General features: G+C 53.2%; 1 protein-coding gene across 2 annotated transcripts in view; it reads left to right on the top strand.

Annotated features, from left to right (window-relative positions):
- ARHGAP40 (Rho GTPase activating protein 40) overlaps nucleotides 1-22,540 on the top strand; it is a 33,592-nt gene extending 11,052 nt beyond the window's left edge. Inside the window, exons 2-15 of one of the 2 annotated variants that reach the window (XM_045833280.1) lie at nucleotides 6,086-6,288; nucleotides 8,033-8,253; nucleotides 8,795-8,870; nucleotides 9,444-9,586; nucleotides 11,149-11,311; nucleotides 11,861-11,952; nucleotides 12,376-12,453; nucleotides 12,819-12,978; nucleotides 14,779-14,861; nucleotides 16,468-16,674; nucleotides 18,572-18,712; nucleotides 19,458-19,627; nucleotides 20,741-20,802; nucleotides 21,847-22,540. In XM_045833280.1, the coding sequence (XP_045689236.1) occupies nucleotides 6,086-6,288; nucleotides 8,033-8,253; nucleotides 8,795-8,870; nucleotides 9,444-9,586; nucleotides 11,149-11,311; nucleotides 11,861-11,952; nucleotides 12,376-12,453; nucleotides 12,819-12,978; nucleotides 14,779-14,861; nucleotides 16,468-16,674; nucleotides 18,572-18,712; nucleotides 19,458-19,627; nucleotides 20,741-20,802; nucleotides 21,847-21,938 (1,891 nt within the window). In that variant the 3' untranslated portion in view covers nucleotides 21,939-22,540. Of the gene's footprint in view, nucleotides 1-6,085; nucleotides 6,289-8,032; nucleotides 8,254-8,794; nucleotides 8,871-9,443; nucleotides 9,587-11,145; nucleotides 11,312-11,860; nucleotides 11,953-12,375; nucleotides 12,454-12,818; nucleotides 12,979-14,778; nucleotides 14,862-16,467; nucleotides 16,675-18,571; nucleotides 18,713-19,457; nucleotides 19,628-20,740; nucleotides 20,803-21,846 lie in introns of both variants that reach the window. The other variant, XM_045833279.1, reaches the window with a different exon arrangement.
- Nucleotides 22,541-22,839: the final 299 nt, after the last annotated feature.

Genomic DNA, 22,839 nt, shown 5'->3' with positions numbered 1-22,839 from the left:
TGCAGCTTGGAACAAATTTTGTGGTTGTGCTGGGGCCTGTTCCCTAGATAAATAGGGGACTCGTAGCCACACCGCAAAATGGGACCTCGGGACGGTGACGCCTTCAGAATTGTTGGGGGTTTTTCCTGAAAAGTTCACCCAAGGCAATGGCTGTCGCCCTCCTCTCACGGCTTAGCTGTGAAGGCAGCGACACCATTAGTAACTTTTGTTTTGGTTTACTCACTGCAGTTTTCAAACTGTCACAAAAACACACAGATGCCAGTAATTTCCAAGCAAATTACAAAGCGACCAAGGAAACCGAGCTGTGCACCAGCATGAGGTGACAACAGATTCGCAGCAGGCGCGCTGACTAGCAGTTTTCCCAAAAAGCATAACTAGAGCGGAACAGCCAATTTTATAATTAACTGGGAATTGGTCTCCAGTCAGGCTTCTGCTTCTCGAGAACAGCCGAGCTGTTGCCCAGGGAGAGGCTGCGTGCCCTGCCTCTCCCTCTGGGCCCACAGGGGCCCGAGGTTTCTTTGCTTTCCCACATTTGAGTGTGTTTGGGGATGAAGGCGTTTGTGATCTGGAGTAGAGCTCAGTGGGTGGGCGGGACACTTGGGGAAAAGGCACAACCCAGGGCCTATGGGTAAGAAGCTGGCAGGACAGGCCTTGTGCAAAACGAACATGGGCATTTGTTCAAAAATTACCACAAATTTCAACACGCTGACAGCAGAGCCCTAAACCAAGAAGGCGGTCCCTCTAGGCAGGACCACACCCACCCACGACACTGGCCTCGGGGACATTATCCCACCTGCAGAAGGTGGGGGAACAGCTGTGAACGGGGCCTCAGGCTGCGGGGAAAATACAGCCTCAGGGACTCCAGGGCACAGAAGTGCAGGAGACGGCGGCCAGGTATGCTGCAGGAGCAAAATTAGCAAAAACAAAACAAAACGAAACAGAAACATCCCATAGAACAATTGTTTTCGGAAGAAAATTTGGCAAGAAACCCTTCGGCTCAGCAGTTCCACTCCTGGCACTCCCTCTCCCACGGGCACCTCTGCGCAGAGGCACGAGGCGGTAAATGCGAGGCTGCTCATCGCAGTGTCCCTGGGGACACTGACAAGTGGAGACGCCCAAGCATCCGTCAAAGGGGCCGCATCCAAAACCACCCTCTACACCCCGAAGAGGAGATTTCAAGCAAAATGCACTGTGTGGAGGACCCTCCTGTGATTCAGCTGCTTCTTGGTATTATCCAGGGCCCAGATTTTGAGATTCTTTCCTTTTCTTTTCTTCTCTTTTCCCTTTCCTTTCCTTTCCTTTCCTTTCCTTTCCTTTCCTTTCCTTTCCTTTCCTTTCCTTTCCTTTCCTTTCCTTTCCTTTCCTTTCCTTTCCTTTCCTTTCCTTTCCTTTCCTTTTCGCTTCTCTTCTCCTTCCTTCCTTCCTGCCTGCCTGGGTGGATCCCCTCTGTGTGTGACTGCCAGCTCCCCCCGAGACCTATTTTTATCTGGGTCTAGAGCATGTTGTTGACATCCCAGAATTCCCACAAGAATCCCGAGTGTGTCCTTCCTCAGACCAATTCCTGTGGCTGGAGGAATGCACATGATGGTTCTTTTGTTTTGTTTTTTAAGCAGCAGCTCTGTTGAGATGTAATTTATGTACCATGTAGTTGACACGTTTGAAGTGTACAGCCCCTCAGCTTTTAGTATATTCACAGGATTGTGTAACCATCCTCACAATCCATCTGAGAGCATTTCCTTCACCCCCAAAGCAACATTGGGCTCAGCAGCAGGCACTCCACAATAGTTCTTAACCCAAACTGGCCGGGAGGCTGGGGAGGGCTCCTGGCTGCTGCACAGCAGGAGGCAAGCGGCAAAGATGCTGGGAAGGCAGCCGCCAGGCCCACCACCCCTGTGCTCCACTTGCTGTTGTGACATCCCTTGCCCCCAGGCGCTGACCACCTCCTGCAATGGACCTGGCTTTGAGATATGCTTTCCCTATCTCATCAAGTCTCACTTTAAGACTGTAGCCCTGGCTGCCTTGCTCATTTGTTTAGAATGTTGTCCTGATACACCAAGGTTGTGGGTTCGATCCCCTGTCAGGACACAGACAAGAATCAACCAATGAATGCATAAGTAAGTGGAACACAAAGCAATGTTTCTCTCTCTCTAAAATAATTTTAAAAAATAACTGTCTCTTGTGCAACAATCAGCAGCCAGATCTCCTGTAAACGGGATGCGGTGGCCAGGACTGGGGAAGCCCAGCCTTAGTAGGGGGCACAAATTATGCAAAGACATGGAGGTCTGAGAGAGGCCGGAGAACTTGCAAACTCATAACTGGAAAACAAGTGTCCATGGGGAAGTTGCAGACGATGAGGCCCAGAGGTTTCTTTCCATCAATCTCACGCTTCTAGCAGTTCTTGTTTATCTTATTTGCTGTGCTGTTAACTGCACAAAAGTTCCTGTCGTAGGTTCTTCGTGGGTTTACTCTTGTTTCCCCTGTCGAATGCTTTTTTTTTATTTGTTTTTTTAGAATGCTTCTTCATCTGAAAGGGATATTGGTAGCTTTGTCTTTTTTGTTAGCCTTCACCCCATGTTTGGTCCATCTTTTTTACTTTTGATTTGTGCTCTTTTGCTTATTGTGTGCTTTTCCCTGGCTTTACTGAGATACAATTGACCTATGACATTATGTACCTTTAAGGTGTTCAGTGTAATGATCTGATTCACTTGCGCGTCGTGAGACAATGACCACAAAAAGGTCAGTTAACACATCCGTCATTTCACGCCGTTACCATTCTGTGCATGTGGTGAGCACATTTCAGATCTACTCTCTTAGCAAGTTTCAGATAAAAACACAGTGTTTCAACTGCAGTCACCGAGCTGTACATTACATTCCCCAGAAACCATTCATTGTCTAACTGGGAGTTTGCATTTTGGGGGCAGCATCTCGTTTCCTCTGCCTCCCAGCGCCCGGCAACCACTACACTACTCCACTTTCTGTCTCTATCGGGTTGGCTTGTTTAGATCCCACACATAAGGGAGATCATACGGTGTTTGCCTTCCTCTGTCTGACTTATTTCACTTAGTCTACGGCCTGCAAGGTCCAACCATATCGTCACAAAGGGCAACATTTCCTTCTTTTTATAGCTGAGAAACATTCTGCGGGATAGCGGGATAGCTGTACACCACATGTTCTTTGTCCATTCATCCAGGATGGACATTCAGGGTGTTCCTGTGTCTATTGTCATGCTGTGGGGAACACAGGGGTGCAGATATGTCTTTAAAATACTGATGTTTTTAAAAAAATTTTAAAGATTTTTATTTTATTTTATTTATTTTTAGAGAGAGAAGGGAGGGAGATAGAGAGAGAAACATCAATGTGCGGTTGCTGGGGGTCATGGCCTGCAACCCAGGCATGTACTCTGACTGGGAATCGAACCTGTGGCACTTTGGTTCGCAGCCTGCGCTCAATCCACTGAGCTACACCAGCCAGGGCAAAATAGTGATTTTTTAAAAAAGATTTTATTTATTTACATTTAGAGAAAGGGGAAGGGAGGGAGAAAAAGGGGGAGAGATACAACACTTGGTTGCCTCTTATATGTGCCCCGATGGGGGGTCAAACCTGCAACCCAGGCATGTGCTCTGACCAGAAATCTAACCAGTGACCTTTTGCTTCTTGACATGATGCCCAGCCAGCTGAGACCCACCAGTCAGGGCCAAAATAGTGGTTGTAACTCCTCCTCACGTATACCCTGAAGTGGAACTGCTGGGTCACATGGTAGTTCCATTTTTTGTTTCTGAGGAGCGCCCCCACACACTGTTTTCCTTAGCGGCTGCTCCTGTTCTCACTCCCACAAACAGGGCACACGGGTTTCCTTTTCTCCACGTTCTCACCAGCTCTTGCTATCTGTCATCTTTCTGGTAACAGCCATTCTAATACGATCATATAGGTTTCAAGTGCACAACTCTATAATACAGCATCTCTGTGTTACACTGTGTGTTCATCACCCAAAGTCACACCTGCTATGAATGACATTTTTGTTGTTGTTGTTGCTTTTTTTTAAAGATTTATTTCTTTTTAGAGAGAGGGCAAGGGAGGGACATGGAGGACCCTGGCCGGCAGGATCCACATACACGGGTATGTTGCGGTTGCTCGTGAACAAATACACACGGACCACAGAAATCCTGTGGAGAAAAAGGGACGGCATGGCCACTCTCTGAGAGAGGGAGGGTAAGAGGGCCAGAGAGTGCCAGCTCCTGCCTGGACAGGCTTTTATTCCTTCTCTGGGTACATTACATGCAGGGTAGTCCTCATTTACTACACACAGGTTCACTGCAGGGGACTGACTGCCTTTTACAGGTAACAAAGGAAAGAATGCTGCTAATTACTTCAAAGAGAAGGATGTTGCAGGTCAGGGGGAAGGGTGGTTGAACTGGTCACACTTCATAATCGGGAGGTGTAGCTCAGATTTTAGGAAGTTGCAGTAAGCCCTTGCTGCCTCAATTCAGGGTGAGGGAGTTTTAGCAAAAGCAAGTCTCATAGCAGCCTCAGTACAATGCAGGCCTGATTCTCCACGGGAAAACCTCTCTGTGGACGTGGTCCTGTGTGCCACTCTCTACCCACTGGTTTTCCACGTGAGGGCTGAGCTACATTTCCACGCCATATGAAGTGATTCCCTACAGAGGGAGAAGGAGAGAGAGAAAAACATCAATGTGTGGTTGCTTCTCACGTGGCCTCTCATCTGACCTTCAACCCAGTCAGGTGCCCTGACTGGGAATCAAACTAGCAACTCTGGTTCACAGCCCACGCTCAGTCCACTGAGCTACACCAGCCAGGGCTGAATGACTTTTTAAAAAGCCAAACTGAATCTTTTTTTTTAAACAGAGCAATTCCAACCACCTATGTTTATTGTTTTGTTTGTCTTTTCTTTGTTTCCAGATGAAATAGGGCATTTGGTCTGTAGTCTTGCTGGGATCATTACTGAACTCAAATATCTGTAGAATTTTCAGAATGTACTTTTTCCCCATTTAAAGAAATCGGCATGCATTCCTCTCTCTGATGACAGGGTGGTGTACAACCTGTCTCACTGAAGTGTCCCGGGGTCTATGTGGATTCCAGCTCCCAATCTTCCATTTCTCAAGGATGCTGCAAGCAGCACCGAGACTTTATCCCCAAGTTCATCTGAAGCCCCATGATAGCACTTACCAGGGCCAGGAGGCCTGCACTGTCCATTCTGGGATTATCTGCACAAAGTGGAACCAAATAATTTGTGTAGAAGTTTGTGCACAAGAGGAGATGCAGGCATTTGGAGCTCTCAGTGTAAACCACACGGCCGAACCCAGAGAGGCCGGGCCAGGGGCCTGGGAAACCCAGCTGAGATCGTCCCTCCCTGTCGTGCAGAGGGCATCCTCTCTGCTTCTCTTAGGAGACTGGCTGCTCTGGCCCCACCAGATTCACGTGGCTTTTCAGGTCACACACCTGACACTGACCCCCTTGATCCCTTGGTTCAACACCTTGAGAGGATCTGATTGGCTCATGCGATGTGATCTGGTACTTTGGTCTGTTCCAATCTAGCTGGAGGAGAGCTGGAAATGACGTGGGCACATGTTCTAAACAGGGAAACCAGGGCTGTGGAAGTCAAATTCACAAATAAGGGGGTGTGGGTGGGGAGGAGATCATTGACATTTTGGGTAAGATTTCGGTGAGATAATTCAGAAGCTGCACTGTAATTTCCTCACATGCCCTGGTGTTTGATTCCCTCTTATCAATGTTGACTGTATGTGGGCCCAAGGTTGTTGGCTCTGCCCAAGGAGGTGGAGAAAAGCAGAGCTATCTGGCCCTTTCTCCATCCGCTGCAGCCTTGTGTGTTTGTTTCCATGTGAGTCTGAGGGGGCAGGGGGTAAACTGGCCCACATGCCGAGACCAGCTTTGTGTCTGTCTGTCTGTCTGTCTGTCTGTCACCGCCGAAAAGTGTGCTTGAGGTGCTCGCCCAGCTCCCAGAAGCCCCGGGCAGATTTCTGGAGAACCACAAAGCCTTGGGACACACCCCATCACGAGCAGAGCTTTGCCTGACTCCTCTCCTCCCTTCCCGCCATGCTTGCTGCAGCTCTGGCCACGCGCCAGGCCCAGTGAATCCGCTTTCGCAGAAGAGCCCCCCGAGAGCACACCCTGCAGAATGCCCCCACTCCCGGCTGTCCTCAGCGGAGAGCTTGTCCATGGATGGCTTCTGGATGGAGGTGGAGCGGATCCAACAGCGGGACGTGCTGAGAGAAGAGGAGGGCGGCGGGGGCGAAGGCCGGCCGCAGGAGGGTGAGGAGCCCTGGGGGTGGGGGGGACTGCTGGGCGGGAGGGAGGCCCTCGTTGCAGGGGGGACCTGTGCAGACAAACATCAGAACACGAAAGTTCTTTATCTCTCTCTTGGATGGTTGCAGTATCCTCTTCCCGGTCTCCCTGCTCGACCTTTGCTCCCTGCCATCATACATTAGATTATGTCCCTCCTCGGATTAAGCTATTTAGCACATAATTATTTCTTGCCAGGCACTGTCTTAGGCATTTAGGATATATTTGAGTGGAATTCTAAGTCCTGTGCTCAATATCCCCAAGTGTCTCCCCCTGCCTGTGTATCTATTTTCTATTATTACATAACCAATTTAGCCAGTTCAAGTAACTATTATTATTATTATTATTCTCATAGTTCCCGGGGTTGCAGGGCTCGGCTAGGTGGTTTTCACTCAGACTCTCATGCAGTTACAGTCAGATGGTGGCTGGGGCCTGAGTCATCTCAGAGGCTTCCTCACTTCTGTGTCTGCTGGTGCATGTGACCACCAGCTGGGCCTCTTCTGGGACTGTCACCTGGAATGCCTACTCTTTGCCTCTCTGTGTGGTCTGGGGCTTCCTCCCAGCAAGGCAACTAGGTTCCGAGAACAGGAGGAGAGAGAAACAGAGAGAGAGAGATCCAGGCAGAAGCTGGCTCTCCATTTACGGCCTGGCTTTGGAAGGAAGGTAGCATCACTTCTGTTATATCCTATTTCCCCATGTGAGCCCATATTCCAGGGGAGGGGAATTACACTCTGTCCCTTAGTAGGGTGAGTGTTGAAGAGTTTGGGGACGTGTAAAACCAGCACATCACAGCTCACAAGGCTCTTACAAAATCGGCCCAGACCCCTCTGCCTCACGCCCTCCCACCCCGATTTCCTACCTCTGCACTTCCGCCACTCCGCTCGGGCCTCCCAGCTTCTTGGACCACGAGAGCACACTCCCGCCTCGCTGCTCCTTCTGCCTGGAGCGCTCTTCCCCCCGGAATCTGTGTGACTTGTCTCCAATCAGGACTGGAGAAGTGTCACCTCCTTGGGGACCTTGACTTTCCTAAGGAAGGCAGCATCCCACCCCTCACCCTCTAGCCCCTTGCTGCGCTTTATTTATCAGTTATTTACCACTGGACAGCATGCAGAACACTTACTCATGCACTTGTTTGCCTGTGTCCCCAGTAAAATGGAAGCTCCTCGAGGTCAGGGACATTGCCCATCACTGTTTCCCCTCAGCGCCCAGGACAGAGCCAAGTGCATTGTTGTGCTCCATCCTACTTGCTCAGTGAATAAGGAAATGAAAGGGCTGTGGCAGAGAAACCTTGGTTTGGCATCTAAATCAGCTGTGCTGATCCGTGGTGTCCAAAACGTGGGAGACTCAGATCGCGTAGGGCTCATGTTCTCCATGGCTGGGCCCACGTGCCCCTGTGGGGGTTTCTGTTGGATTTGGGAGGGGCAGGAAGTTCATTGCTACATTCCAGAGTCAGAACATACAGGCTCTCTCCCTCAACCTGCTGCTTCCAGGAGAATGTGATTTTACAGGTTTATTCCAGATGCTGGTTAATACCATCCTTACCCCTCAAATTCTCAGACGTTTTGTTATGTCTTGTCCCCAGTGAAGAGTGTGGTTTGTGTTAGGGGGTCTCATCAGCAGGTATGCGGATGTTTCTTGCTTCCATGTCAGCGCTTGTGGCTGAGTATGTAGCTGAGTGTGTTCATTTGGGTGGTCTCCTTCCTTCTATCGGCAGAAGGAGAAGCCGAATCCCAGTGGCTGCAGGACACAGGCCTGTCGGACCTCCTGGGTGGCCTGGGCTTGGACGGCCATCACCAGGGACTCCTGTCTACCCTCACGCAGACCCAGGTGGCTGCCGTGTGCCGCCGGCTGGACATCTACACCCGCTCGGCCCGCAGACGCCACAGGGCACCCATCCGAGATGTCAGGGACATCTTTGGGGGCTTCAGTTCAGGGGTAAGTCAGTGGCATGAGGGTGACAGCAGGCCCTGTCTGCCTGGGCCCGTGGCAGTGCCACCGCATCCTAAGTGAAACAGCAGTTCTGCTGCAAGGCTGTGTTGGCGTGTGCTCGCGTGCCACCGCGCCCCCATGCAGCATGCGGGTCTGTCTGCTGTGTGCGCCAGTGCGCGTTGGCCTGTGTGCGCCCAGGTGGGCGTGAGGGCTTAGGTTCTCCCTCTGTATAACTATTACCAGTACAATTAGAATGCTCATCGTTGTCCTTTATATATCCTGCTGACACTTTTAGGCTGACAGGCTATGAGCATTTGATGCTTTCTTGGAATGTTTGAAAGTGGTGCAGCGCGGGATTAATACGAGAGGCACATGTGTGAAGGCGGACAGACCTGGGCCCAGTGCCCGCACCCCCACTTAGCAGCTGTGGGGTCCTGGGCAAGAGCTCTGGACTTCGGCAGCTCCATGTGTGAAGGCGGGGGTCAGGAATGGCTTCTGTTTCCCTGGGTTGGGAAACAGAACTAACTGGAAATTGTAATTTGTTTAGGAACTACCTTCAGAGAATGGGGATTCAGGGATGCCATGGACCCAGCTCAGTTCCGGGACACCGAGGTCTCCTCCAGGTAGGTGGGCTTGGTTTTCCAGGCCCTGGGAACCCCCGAGGCGGCACAGAGGGGCTGCTACCTCGAAGCATTTTCCTCTGCCTGCCGGTTCCTTGCCTTCCCTGCTTGGGGGCAGTAGGATGGAAACCCAAGGGACAAGGTGGGCCCTAGAGTGGGGTTTTCCCATTAGACCCATGAACCTCTGCCTAGAAAATTACTTCCTGGGTAATGAGCCTTAGCTAGGAACTAATTCCTGTGGCAATGGGCCTTAGTTAGGAAAGCACTTCCTAGGGCAATGGGCCTTATCTAGGAACTACTTCCTAGGGCAATGAGATTTAGCTAGGAAACCACTTCCTAAGGCAATGGATCTGATCTCTAATGGTATTGATTTGAGTTTGAACCTGGGAAATCACTTCTTGGGGTAAAGGGCCTAATCTGCTTCCTGGGGTCATAATCTCAGTGCTTTAATCTCACGCCATCTTTACTTGGCCTGAGCAAGGGTACAAGCCTGAGAATCTGCTCCCTGGGGACTCTGGGCGGGAGGAGGCAGGGAGGCAGCAGGTGCTGACCACCTCTCTGTTCTGTTTCCCGCAGTGGCAGGGCCCGAGGGGCCGCAGGCCGGGAGGGAGGAAGCCTTCCACGTGGACTCCGCCTACTCGGAGCAGGCGGCCCTGCGCCTGCAGAGGGGCGGGCAGCGCCCCGGAGGCACCGACGCCTGGAGCAAGGGCTCCCTGCCGGTGAGGGCGCTGCGGGCGCTGCGGGTTCTGCGGGCGCTACGGATGCTGGTGGCGCTGGTGGCCTGACTCCCCCCACCTCTTAGGAAATTTGCCGTGACCTCTACTCCAGCATGAAAGTGCTTTCATTCACGCAAATAGAATTTTTCTTTTCCTTTTGAAATAATTTTAGAGTCACAAGAAACTGCAAAAATAGTGGAGTTCCCATGTACTAGTCACCTAGTTTCTCCCAGAGACACTATCTTACGTAACCACAGTGCAGCAAGTAAAGTTTGTAAAGAATGACTTTCTGTTTCTACAGCATCAGAGATAGTGTTCAACGTTATCTTCTAGCCTTGGTGATTTGATTTCCTCATTAAACTATGAATAATAATAGTTAATAATGCTGAAGATACTGCATATTAACCTTTTACCATAGACCAGGCATTACACCAAAACTATACATACGTAATTTAGTTTTATTCTGTTATGTTGGCAGTAATTGTGTAAATACTTAAAAATAGTAATAGTATAATAATTGAGGACTCACTATGTGCCAGGCACCATGTTTTATACAATCTAACAAATTGAATCGCCCCCTAAAATCCTGTGAAGTGGGTACTGTTATTAGCCCCACTTTACAGGTAAGAAAACTGTAAAATTTTCTTACAGAAAGGTAAAATTATTTACCCAAATTAGGTAAAGTTGGTATTTACCCAAATGTAGGTAAAGTGAGAATGTGAACCCAGAAAGTTTGCCTCCATAGCCCACACGGCAAGCACTGGGCTGTGCGAAAGCCATAACATCATTACCTACGACCACAGCGCGCGCCCTTTCCCCTCTCAGGGCACTTGGATGGGCACTGGGGCACGAGCTGGTCGCGTGCTCCAGGCAAACGCTAAACACATCTGCCCTCTGAGCCCTGCTCTGGCCGTTTTTCACCTTTTCCCTGATGGCAGCAGGAACCATGCCTGAGGCGGCCTGCAGGTCCCCACGCTGGCCTCTAGATGGCGAGGTCGAGCACCATTTATTTTTCAACTGAAGTTCTATCCGAGTGAGGAAGAGGAGCATTGGAGTGCGTGGAGGTGGGGGTGTAGGGGTGCGGGGTCGGGGGATGGGGCGGTGGCACAGCTAAGGATAGGGACAGATGGGGTGAGGGAGGGCAATCGAGGCCCAGAAGGGAAGCGATAATAAGAAGCCCATGGGGATGATCCCTTTCTTCCAGCCCCTCAGACTGGAATGCAGGCAGTAAGAACAGCTTCCCATTACAGGGGCCTCGCTATGTGCTGGGCACCCTTTATACCCCTTAGCCCACTTTGCCCTCACAAAAACGAGGAGGTAAGCAGTATTTTATAATTACACATGGGGAAGTAGAGGTTCAGAAGGTGGCCAGTCAGAGGCGGAGCTTGGACTTGAACCTGGGGTGGAATGCTGAGCCCCTGCTCTCAAGCCCTCTGCTTTCCCTCCTCGGTCCTAACCGCCTAGGGGTGGGAGGGGTGGGGTGGGTGCAGGAGTGGGGTGGGGGGCGGAGCCTCAACACCCTTACCAACCCGTGGCTTGATAGCCTCTGCTTCCCTCCCCAGAAGTTTAGGATCCCCAAAGGCAGGCTTGGCCTGACGAAGGTGGGAGACCTGTCCTCGCAGGACATGAAGAAGATCTCCGCTCTGGCCCTCATCGAGCTGACCGCGCTCTGTGACGTCCTCGGCGTGGACCTGAAGAGGAGCAAGGCCGGCAAGCTGAAGGCAGCAGGTCAGCAGCCCAGCGCCTCGGGAACCCTGTGGCCGGAGTCCCGCCTTTCTCGTCCAGGGGGCTGCGTGGGGACTCCCCACCCGGACATGCTAGGCTGCTCTATTTCCCTCCGTGATATGTATTTTTTTCCTGCACATGAAAACAATTCCTGCTCATTGCAGGAACTCTGGGAAATAGAGTAAAATCCAAAAAAGAAAGATGCAATTCAGGTATAAGCACTATTCGCTTTTAGTGTGTTATCTTCCCCCCACTCCCCACGCCAGACTGCTGTCATATTTGGTACCCAGCGTGCTCTGGGGCAGTGGCCCATTTTCTTTCAACACCTCTTATCCAGCTGAGACTTTCTCTGTGACACACCGAACATTTTCATTATTGCCGAGGCCCCGTGTCCTGCTTGAGAGCAGTTGGAGCTCAGCCACTGTCCAGAGAGCTCATTTCTCACGCAGGGAGAGGGGTCTGAGTCTAGCCACCCAGGAGATCTTGCAGGTGGGAGTCCAGGTATTGTTGCAGAAGGCGAAATGCCCCTTCTGCTCTCTGGCCTTCCCGCAGAAACTCGCCTGTTCGGCGTGCCCCTCGAGGCCCTGCTGGAAGCTGACCGCAAAGCCCTCCCCAGCACCCAGGTGCCGCTGGTACTTCAAGCTGTAAGTTGTCTCCAGATGGGGCTGATTTAGCCAGTGACAGGCTGGCTCTGGGTACCACTGATGGCTAGCCTGGGGGATGAAGGTGTGGACTTTAGAATCAGGAGACCTGGGTTCAAATTCTGCCTCTGACCCATGCTAGCTGAGAGACTGGAGGCGAATTTTTGAACCCCTATGAGCCTGGCTTCCAGTATTTGTGAAGTGTGGTTATAATAACAGTATTCTCTTATTAAAGATTGAGTGAGAAAAATGCATGTTTTAAAAAAAGAAAAGCTTTCAGAACAATAGCTGGCTCATGGAAGGGACCAGGAAAGCTGTTTTTCTTCTCCTGGTTCTTCCCTCTTCCTGTGTTCATGGCAGACACATACCAGTTTGAGTCTCACTTTCCAGTGGTTTGGTTTAAACATTGGGTCCTTTGTCCCACAGCTGCTGTCCTGTCTGGAGAAGAGAGGGCTGGACACAGAAGGCATTCTCAGGGTGCCCGGCTCCCAGGCCAGGGTCAAGGTAATGGTTTGGCTGCCCCAGCTCACTGAGGCTGCCTCTCCCAGCACCCTCACATGTGGGTTAACCCCGGAGAGAATCCAGGTCGCGGTCCGCCAGTGTCCTGGCTTCAGTCTCTGTTTGGGGCGTGGAATTCTGGAGGGTTTGCAAGGATAGAGGTGGTACTGTATAGCGTAGGAGCCAGGCTGTTGACAAATGTTAAGTGATTTATGCACATGAGGACATTTAATCTGCACGAAAACCCTAGGAGGTGAGTGCTGTTATTGTCCCCACTTTGCAGATGAGGAAACTGGGGCCCAGAGAGGTGGTGGAGCAACTTTTCCCGGAGCCTTGGGCCAACTTCTCATTAGTGCCCCTCCTTCCTTCAGGGGCTGGAACAAAAGCTGGAGAGAGATTTCTACACTGGCCTGTTTAGCTGGGACGAGGTTCGCCACAATGATGCATCTGATTTGCTCAAAAGGTTTATCCGGGAGCTTCCAGCACCTCTGCTCACTTCTGAGTACCTCCCGGCCTTCACTGTGGTGCCCAGTGAGTGTCCCCCAGCCCTTGGCAGCGGGAGAAGGGCTTCAGTGGCCTGGGATGGAGAGGGAAAGCAGTGGGAAGATGGGACTACCTGTCCCCTGTGATGTCAAGCATGTGCATATGAGTATGTGTGTATATGTGTGTACATGTGTACAGTGTGCCAGAGGTATGTATAGTATACCCATCTGTGTGTGTTGTATATATATGTGCATGAGCGTGTGTGTGCAGCGTGATGAGGAGAGGAGGAGGTAAGCTTTTGTGCACCACGGTCCTCATTAGTTCTCACACGGACCAGATTTCTTCCCTTCATGTCCATGGGGTCCAGCTATCAGGCTTGTCTGTGGGCATCTGTGGGCACACCTGTGTGTGCATGTCTGTCTGTGTGCGTGTCAGCAGGTCGGCTGTATGGCACAGGTCCCTCTCTATATTCTGCGTGCTTATGTTCCATCCGTAGAGTGCAAACTGTCACTTCTATTTTTCTCAAAAGAGGAAAGCCACCCACCTGAGATCCCCCTTTCTACCTTGAGGGAAGCTCAGGTGTGTGCATGCACGTGCACGTGCGCTTGCACGCGCTCTCTCTCTCTCTCTCCCCCCCCTCTCTCCCTCTGATTCTCCAAAAGGCTGCAGGGCTCAGGCGGTCTCATTCTCACCCCTGCGCAAGAGGCTGGGGACCCTGAGAAATCCTCTGCTGCCATTGCTTCTTACATAGATTAGGTCAGATCAGATCAGGTCCCTCCTCGGCCACATACCCCCTGCAACCCACTTGTGATAAAGGGCCACAGGGCCCTCCTCCTCACTCAGCCTTGCTCTGCCCCACCTCCTCCTGGTCCCCCTACATCCCCACCCTCTGGCTTTGATCTGCCCCTTTGTCCTTCCCCTCAGGGCTTCTGTACTTGCTGTTCTCTCTGTCTGAAACCCTCCCCCCACTCCCTTGGCTGCTGCCTTCCTGCCTCTCGGACGCCAGTCAGTTCAGTGTCAGCACCTCAGCCGCCCTCCCTGACCGGCTGTGCTGCCCACCCAGGCACCGCTGCTCCTAACACTGTGTCATTTTCTCCTTGGTGTGAGTCAGCGTCTGGAGATGCTTCGTTATTTCTTTGCCCGTCTGTTGTCTATCTTCTCCCCTGAAACAAGCTCCATGAATCTGTGACCTGTCTGCTTCCTTGCTGCTACGTCCCAGGTCCCTAGACTGAAGCTTGATGGTACCTAATAGGCACTTGATGGTATTTGCTGAGTGAATGAATGAATGAATGAATGAATCCCCCAGGGTCTGAGGGACACAGCCCTGGATGCTTGGACTCTGTGTCCTCCTACACAACTGACATTCAGGCTCCAGCCGATGGGCCTGGTCAGGCTCTGGTGAACTCCTCCTCTGAAATCTGTATCTTCCACCTCCTCTTCTCCCTGGAGACCCCAACCACAGGTGTGGGGCAGCTCATGCCTTGCAACCCTCAAACACAAAGGGTTTCATTAAGCCAGGGGAGATACCCATCTCCCCTCCTAAGGGGGAGTTGCCAGCCCATTGAATTTCTGACCTTGGGAGCTACTGCTCGGGTTGCGTGTCCAGGTGTGTGTGTACATGCATGTGGGGGGGTCATGGACACGTGGGTGCTACTTTTTATTCACACTGTACAGAGAGTGAGCCTCCCGACCAGCACTGGTTGGGGCTCTGTCTGAGCCGACTGGAACCCAGGAGCCATTTCCCGGCCTCATGAAGGAGGGTTTCCTGGAATCTCCCCTCCCCAAGGAGCGGCCTCCAGACTAAGCCTCCCGGGGAGACCTGAGACCCAGTCCGCCCTCTTCCCCCAGACATCCCCGACCCGAGGCAGCGCCTGCAGGCCCTCCACCTGCTCATCCTCATCCTCCCGGAAGCCAACAGGAATGCCCTGAAGGTGAGAGCTCCCTCCAGCTGCCTCTGCTCTGGCCTCTCAGCTCACAGCCACAGCACTGGCTCCATGCGCCCATTCATTCATTCATCCATCCATTCATTCATTCATTCATTCATTTGTCCATTCGCCCATTCATTCATTCAACAACTCTGTCAGGTGCTGGGGTGCCCTGATGACCAAGTCTTTCCTGAGGCTTTCCCCCTGAAGCAAGCAGCTGAGCCCCTAAAGGCCGCAGTGCTCACTAGAGCGTGCGCTGCCCAGCGTCACAGGGAGGAGGCTCAGTGTCCGAATAAGATGGGTGGGTGATCACTGAGTTAGTGAAGAAGGTTGGGGCCACCCTTTCCTACAAGACTTCTCCGAGCCTTGACATGCTGAGGCTCTGTGAGCCCCTACGTGGGACTGGGGTGTGTGGCAGTTTCCAGAGTCAGTCATCCCAGGGGCCTTTTTCTGTTGGGGAAAGCACTGCGTGACACCGGTGTTCCGTGGAGCACCAGTTTGGGAAATGCTCTCTTAAGGAACTGCCACTGCTCTATGGGAATGGGTGCTCAGGACTGGGGACGGGGGCTGGGGTGCAGCCTCGGCTGAGCTCCAGCACCCTCCTGGCTGACCTTGGGTCCAACCCAAGGCGTACTGCTAGGGCGAGGCCGTGAGGAGGCCCCAGGTCTGCCAGAGCCCTTGTCTGATGTGGACGCAGGAGGCCCTGAGGCGGTATTCATAGCCAGGTGGAGCTGGACCTCTGTGCTGTTGAGGAGACAGCTTCTTTGAATCGTTGTTTCCTTTTCAGTGAACTGAAGATAATAATAGCGTCTGTGTAATTGTTTCTGGGTGGGGGGTGGATACAAGAGCTAATACACAAGGAATCACAGACTAGACAGTGTGGGACTTAGCAAATGTCCACTCTTTCTCCCCCACTCCCTCCCTCCCATCCTTTTTTCCTTTCTTCATCCTCGTCTACCGTCCATCCATCCACCCATCTTTCCATCCTTCCATCCCTCCCTACTTCCGTCCACCTTTACTGGCTGTGTGGCCTCGGGCACATTCTCTCAGCCACAGTTTCCTTCTCTGTAGAGAGCGTACACATGGAAGAACCTACATTACAGAGTTGTGAGGATTAAACGAGATGATACATGCATGCGAGATGCTAACTAAGGGGCCAGGGACACAAAGAATACTGGACACATGGCAGCTATCACCGTCTCCCCACTTCCCTCCCACGGTCTCTGCTCCCCTGTTCTTCCCCTTGCATTTTGGGCAGATTCAGACTCCCCAGATCCAGGAAAAGGAGCTGCCTTGGGCTCGCTAGGAAAAGACTTACTCACCAGAGTTGTGGCTCTTCTCTGCCTAGAAGTTCAAGTCTGACCTGGAGGTCCCACCCATTAACCTCTGAGGGAACAGGGAAGGGGAAAAGTTTTGGCCACATTTTGCAGAGCAGAAAATCAACACAGAGAGGTCATGGGCTGGGCTGATGGCAAAGACGGAACTGAAACCCCTATCCCAGCCCCCAGCTCCTCCCTAGGCCCCCGAGTAGCTTGGCAGGATGCTCTGGGGAAGGTGGGGGAGACTCCGGCGGTGTGCCAGGATTTGAGGGAGGTTCTGTGCCCTTCCCCAGGTACTCCTGGAATTCCTCAGGAAGGTGGTGGCCCGGGAGCAGAGCAACAAGATGACGCTGTGGAATGTGTCCACGGTAATGGCCCCCAATCTCTTCCTGCACCGAGGGCAGCCCCCCAAACTCTCTAAGGGCAGGGAGAAGCAGCTGGCGGAGGGCGCAGCCGAGGTGGTGCAGATGATGGTGTTCTACCAGGACCTGCTCTGGACGGTGAGTGCTGTGGGACAGCCATGAGTGGAGGGGACAGGGGGTCTGGTCCATCTGGGCAGCAGGCATGGGCCCTTTTTCTCCTCTGCGTACAGCTGCCCCGTTGCCCCTGCTATCCATGATTGTGAGTACTGTCCTTTCTGTACTGTACTAGTACTTTCCTTACTGTACTAGAAGAGATCACTAGTTGTCTCTTCTGGGACCTTTGTTGGCTCCTATGTGTGGCCATTATCTTGTTTTTGCCCCTGCCTTAACATGCAAAAGGTGTCCAGGCTGCCACACCTCTCAGCCAATCCACCGCCATCTGGTCTCCCCCAGATCAAGGGTGTTCCTTGAGCCTTCATGGATAACTCCTTCACTTTAAAGCTTTCATGATGTTGAAAAAGCCACCCTTCCCCTGCCCCTGTAGGCTTAGGGACAGGGGCCTGCCTAAGACAGAAGCCTGAGCCAGATGACCGAGACACCCCCGGGCCCCAGGGGCCTTACCCTGAGTGACAACCCAAAGCAGGGCACGGGCGGGAGCAGGGAAGGAGCCCCTCAGTGGTGTGGGCTTGTAAGGCCCGCTGACAGCTGAGGGTGGAGCAGAAGCACCAAGTCCCCTCCAGCACTTGAGACTCCCAGGGACGCAAGGTAGCACTGCCCACCACTGCTGCTCGGGCCACCTCCCGTAGAAACGTGTCACCTCTCCCTTCCATCTCTCACGGGCCCTTCCATTAAGTCACACCTCCACCCACCCACCCACCCACTCACCTGGCAACCGATCCACGCATCCTCCCATCCACCTAGCTGTCTTCCCTCCCTCTTCTCTTTTCTTCCTTCCTGCTTCCCGTCCTTCCCTCCAACCATGAAGTCGCTGAGATAGATTTTTATTCCAGAAACCAGACAGTGAAGCTCTCCGGCTCTCCCCAGTTTCCCCCTCATCACATCCAGGCACTCCTTCGTTTTCTGAACACGCCACATGCCAGCTGCTTCCCCAGACCCATCCTGCACTTCACGCCTCTGAGTGTTTGTGTATGCAGCTCGCTCTGCCTGGGATTCCCTTCCTTTTTTAGACAGGGTGGCAGCCTAGTACCTTCTGCTTGTTCTTCAGTATCTAGTTCGAGAATCAACTCCTCTGTGTCCACTGCCCATGGTTCCTGCCTTCCTTGTGCCCTTCCAGCTCTCAGGTTATGCGGCTACTGAAACATGTTGGGTTATAACACTTTTTATTGAAGTGAGTTTTAAAAATTCAAGAAATACCTACATGCTTTCTAATTGTAAAAGCCTGGGGACACAGATGTGGATACATAAATGGAAGATTCCCCCCCCCCCCCAGTTCTTCTAGCAAGCGCGTCACCCTGTTTGGGTGTCACCCAGCCAGGACACAGAGGGGCCCAGAATGGAACCAGTTCTATCAGGCCCCAGAGCACAAGCTCCTTATTATCAGGGTCTATGCAGTTGGTGTTCTCCTGACTCCCTCTGGTGGCTTCTGATTGGAGAGGAGGGTATGGGTTGATCTGGGCCTCTCCGTGGGAGTTCGCCAATGCAGGGCTGGCGCGGGGTTCTCCCGGCACTGGCCCACTCCAGGCGTGTTTGGGGACCACCCTGCCTGAGTGTGCCCGTGAGCAGCCACCCCACAACAGGTGTGGGATCCTCCACTCTGTCCTGGGAGACCCCTGCCCACTAACCCCGAGGGAGGGCGCTCTCAGAGGACCACACTCCACGAGGGACCTCGTTACAGGCCCTGTGACCCCTCTCTTTCCACCAAACCAGTGCTTCAGCCCGCAGTTCAACAAATGTGTGCTGGCAAGTCCCACATGGGGTGGGGGGACAAGGAAGACGCCACGGTGACTCTGGCATGCTCTGCCTCTCTTCCCTGCAGGCCCATGGCCAGGCTAAGACTTGATTTTTTTCTGGCCAGGTCTCCTCTTTCTTGGTTGCCCAAGTGCGAAAACTGAATGACAGCAGTGGCCGCCGCCCCCAGCTCTGCGACTGGTCGCTCAGGACCTGGCTGCGAAGGATACACACAGACAGGGACAAGGCGGGGGGTGGCCAGGAGGCGGTGAGTGCCCACCCCCAACCCACCCCGATGGATGGAGAAGGAAGGCGGAGAGGGGGGTGGGGGGCAAGGGCTACCAGGCGGTCAGGAACGGCACCTCCGATTAAGGCCACCAGGGGGCGCGCCAGCCCCTCCGCAGCGAGCAGTGAGCAGGTGTCTCAGAAACCAGGGAGATGACTTGCCTGAAGGAGGAGGAAACGGGCCTGGTGCTGGGACTTATGGAAGCTGTCTCCCCTGCCCTGTTTTTAGGCAGCCCCTTGTGTGCTTGACCGAGGGTCGCTTTGTCGGGTGCGGGGTGATTGGGACAAGGAGGGATTAATAGAAAGGAAGGACCCTCCAAAAATATTGAGTGTTCCTGGGAGGAGTCCTGGACAGGGTTCCTTATTTAGAGATCCAAACAGAGAAATGGACCGGCGTCGAGGTGTGCATGATATGTGCGGGTGATGGACATCCATATAAACCTACGTGCATGTGTTTGCAGGTGCATTTTGTGCACTCCTGTTGTGTGTACCAGTATGAACGCATGTGCATGCATGTTTCCATGCCTGTGTTTGTGTATGCACACTGAGGGGTGTTATGTATGTGAACAAAGTATGATCTGCACAAGCAGCTGGTGTGTATGTGTGCATCTTTGATTTTTAGCGTGGGTACTTGTGTAAGTGCCCAGGTATGCATATTTACACGCACACATTTGAATTCCAGGTGTGCATGTGTGTGCCCGAGCATATGGCTCTTTCTCTCTCTGCAGACTCCCAAAGTGGCAAAGATCCAGGTGGCCTGGCTCATCAAAGACACCCTGGAGGTGCCCCTGACCCCCAGCACCACAGTGACTCATGTCCTCAGGCAGTTCACAGGACGCCTGAGCCCTGGTTTACAGGGTCAACAGGGCAGTGAGGACAAGGACAACCTCCTCCCATGGTAAGGGGTCTCCCCAAACAGGAGCATCTCCCCTGCAGGGAGCAGGTGCAAGGAGGGTCTGCACCTCAGAACTGAAGGCCACCAAGGGGGGTTGCTCGGGCTGTAGGCCTTCGCCTTTCTCGGGCGGCCAGAACTGGGCTCTCCAACCTTCTTAGAGAGCTTCTTGGCTTCAAATAACAGTGATGCTAGCACTCACTCATTCGATTTAACAGGTGTTTAATGAATACCTGCTATAGGCCAGGTACCATGTGGAATGCGAGAATCACGGGGCTTGCAAGCTCACTGTGGAAGAGACAGACATGACTTAAGCAGTCACACGGTCAATATTGAGTTACTGTATTTGGTTTTATAAGAAATACAGGGGACAATATGATGTAAAACAAGGCTCTTGGTGGTTTTGGGGAATGAGATAAGCCTTCCAGGCCCAGAAACTGCATGTGCAAAGGCCCCGAGGCAGCGAGGCCAAAGAGCTGAAAGAGGATCAGAGGGGCTGATATGCAGCTGTCATTCCAGGATTCGAGAAACAGCCGAGCTCTCAGGAGCCTCCCTGGTGGAGTTGGCAGGAAAGACTCTTGGACTGTCGGGCATTAGCAAGTGTCTAGTCCAGTTCTTCCTTCTACAGACGGGAAGACTAAGGCCCCAGTGGGGAAGGGGCTTGCCCAGAGCCACAGGGCAAATGGGGAACAGATTGTGGAATTGAACTCCTCTGATAGTTATATGATGCTTATAACTATAATGATCATATATAATCATACAATAGCCACAATGCTTTTCGACTCAGAATTTGCTCCTCGCAGCAGGCCCCTGTCCCCACAAGTCACCCCTCATCTCAACACCCTCCCAGCTTCCATCCTGAGGCCCAGCAGATAGGGGCCTTGCAGTGCGGGATCCATGGCCGGCCCTCCCTGAGAGCCGTCCACCGCCTCTTCCACGTCTCTGGAGGTTGAACTCCTTCGTGGCTCTGGCTTTCTCAGGAGGGTCCTTATGTCTCATCTCCCGGCTGGGGCCAAACTTAGCGAGGACTGCCCCTCCACACCTGGGGTCTGTAAGCAGTTGCTGGTCTCGCAGCCTCAGGCAGGAGACATCGGTGATTTTCTTCTCTTTGTCTTGCAGCAGCCAGATGAGGACGTCAGCCGGCATGGACCTGGTGCTCTATGAAGTTGGAGGGAACATCAGTGAGTCCCGAGGGGAGTGGGTCTGAGCCCAGGTCCTGGCGCTCTCTGACCTTGCTCTCTGACCTCCAGAGCTCGTGGGCCCCTCTAGGGGAGGCCAGCGTACACCTAGGGTTGAGCCTTCCCCTCAGGCTTCTTTCTCCCAAAAAACCAGGGGAAGCCCTGCTGTGAGGTTAAGGGTCAGCTTGTGGCCACACTCAGGACTCCATCTTGGAGTGTGCAGCATGGCCTCCGCTGGGCAGTCATGGAGAGGGTGGAATTTCGGTTTAATGTGATGGTTGTCAGCACCGCCAGTGACAGTGATGCCTCTGGGCCACCCTAGCGGAAGTGGACCCGCTCCCGGGACTGTGACCGTGGACTCCTTAAGGAATTCCGCAGACACACGTCCACTCTGAGAGGCCCCAGGCTCCGTGGGAACCGAGGACGGCAGCTGTCCTCAGCTGCATTCCCTAGAGCAGCGGTTCTCAGCCTTCAGTGGTGCCTCAGAATCACCTGGGGGGCTGTTAAGACACAAGTGGCTGGTCCCTGAGAATCTGCACTTGTAACAAATTCCCAGGGGCTGCTGATGTTGCTGGTGCAGGGACCACCCGTCGAGAGCCACTGGCCCAGGAGCAGGGCCAAGACAAGTCTTAGGAGTAGTGACGCAGTGAGGGGGTGTTCCTTAGGAAGAGCCTTACCAGGGACGGAGGGAAGGAGGGAGGGAGAAGGGGCAAAGTCTAGCCTTGGCCACAAGGGGGCTCTGGAGCGCCAGCTGCATCAACGTGCTTCCTTTTAGAGGCCAGACGACAGTTTTCCTACCAGTGTATCAGTTGGTCATTGGCTGTGGGCTGCCCTGGGGCGGGGCCGTAGCCTCCTGCGCCAGGCCTTCGACCCGAGGGGCGGTCAGTTCTCCAAAGCGAAGGGTAGCTGTGAGCCACAGCAGCCAAGGCTCACACAGCTGAGCGGGAGGCAGCATACGCTGGCGTGGTGAGGGGCTCCCCCAGGCAGGCCAGCAGCGCCTTCCACAGACACCACCACACAACCTCCTTGTCCCCTGCCTTCCCACAGGTGAGCATCGCCTGGACCCAGATGCCTACCTCTTAGATCTGTACCGTGCCAACCCTCACGGCGAGTGGGTCATTAAAAAGAGCCCCACCTAAGTCCTGGGCTGTGAGGAGCAGCCCTACACGGGTACAGCCAGCGTGGAAGCACAGCAGCTTAGGGGGAGCTCCAGCTCTTCCTCCAAGGTGCCTTCTCTGCAGTGCCCCTGGGTCCGGTCCGCGAAGGACTCCAGGCTGCTGCCGGCTCCTCCCCCGGCACGCTCGCCCTGTGCCCTGCGGGTCCCCCTCAGGATGGTCCTACACCACGCTTGATGTATGACCTCACCACTTGGGGGATGAAGTTTTGTCCAAGATTTCCAGCCCCGAGGAGAATAAAATATGCAGCACCTCTGTCAAGAGGCAGTTAATTTTTTTTTTCCAGGAAAAAAATTGCTTTCAAGCAGCCCTACAATGAGTGGTGGGACAGACTTGGAGACAAGCCAGGACAGCTCTGTGGCCTCAGGCCAGCCCCTTGCCCTCCCCGAGCCCCTTGAAAGAGGAGGAGGTTGGGCCTGGGGGTGGTGGCTAACACCGTAGCCATAAGCACCGCCCCCCAAGACCTGGAAAGAGGAAAAGCCTCCCTTCACCGCTCTCACGTGTTCAGTGTTGCTTTGTACAATCTTGTCATTTTTGTAATGTGATATTTAAATTCTGTTTGAACATTAAAGGCATGAGATAAATGTCACTTATCCTTTGTTCAAGTTTTTTTTTCTCCCCAGCTCAGTTCTCACTGAGCGTTGTCCTGGCTGTGAGGTAACATGGGAGCTTGGGGATGAGAGCAGAGGTGCCGCGTTTCTCAGCTGGTCTGGCCACACCTTGAACCTGCAGCCCCAGGAGGGGCTGGGAGGAGACCTGGGGGGGGTGGGGGAGCCATGACAGCAGTTGCTGAAGGCGACGCTGCAAGAGCAGCCTCTCTGGGATCCTGTCCCCTCTCCTCTCCTTCCTCCTTCCCCCTTTTATT

The sequence above is a fragment of the Phyllostomus hastatus genome, unplaced genomic scaffold, assembly GCF_019186645.2.
Source record: "Phyllostomus hastatus isolate PE091 unplaced genomic scaffold, TTU_PhHast_1.1 phas_contig_17, whole genome shotgun sequence".
In the NCBI taxonomy this organism is placed as follows: domain Eukaryota; kingdom Metazoa; phylum Chordata; class Mammalia; order Chiroptera; family Phyllostomidae; genus Phyllostomus; species Phyllostomus hastatus.
Note: the sequence above shows the minus strand (reverse complement) of the source record. Positions and strands in the feature narration are given on the sequence as shown.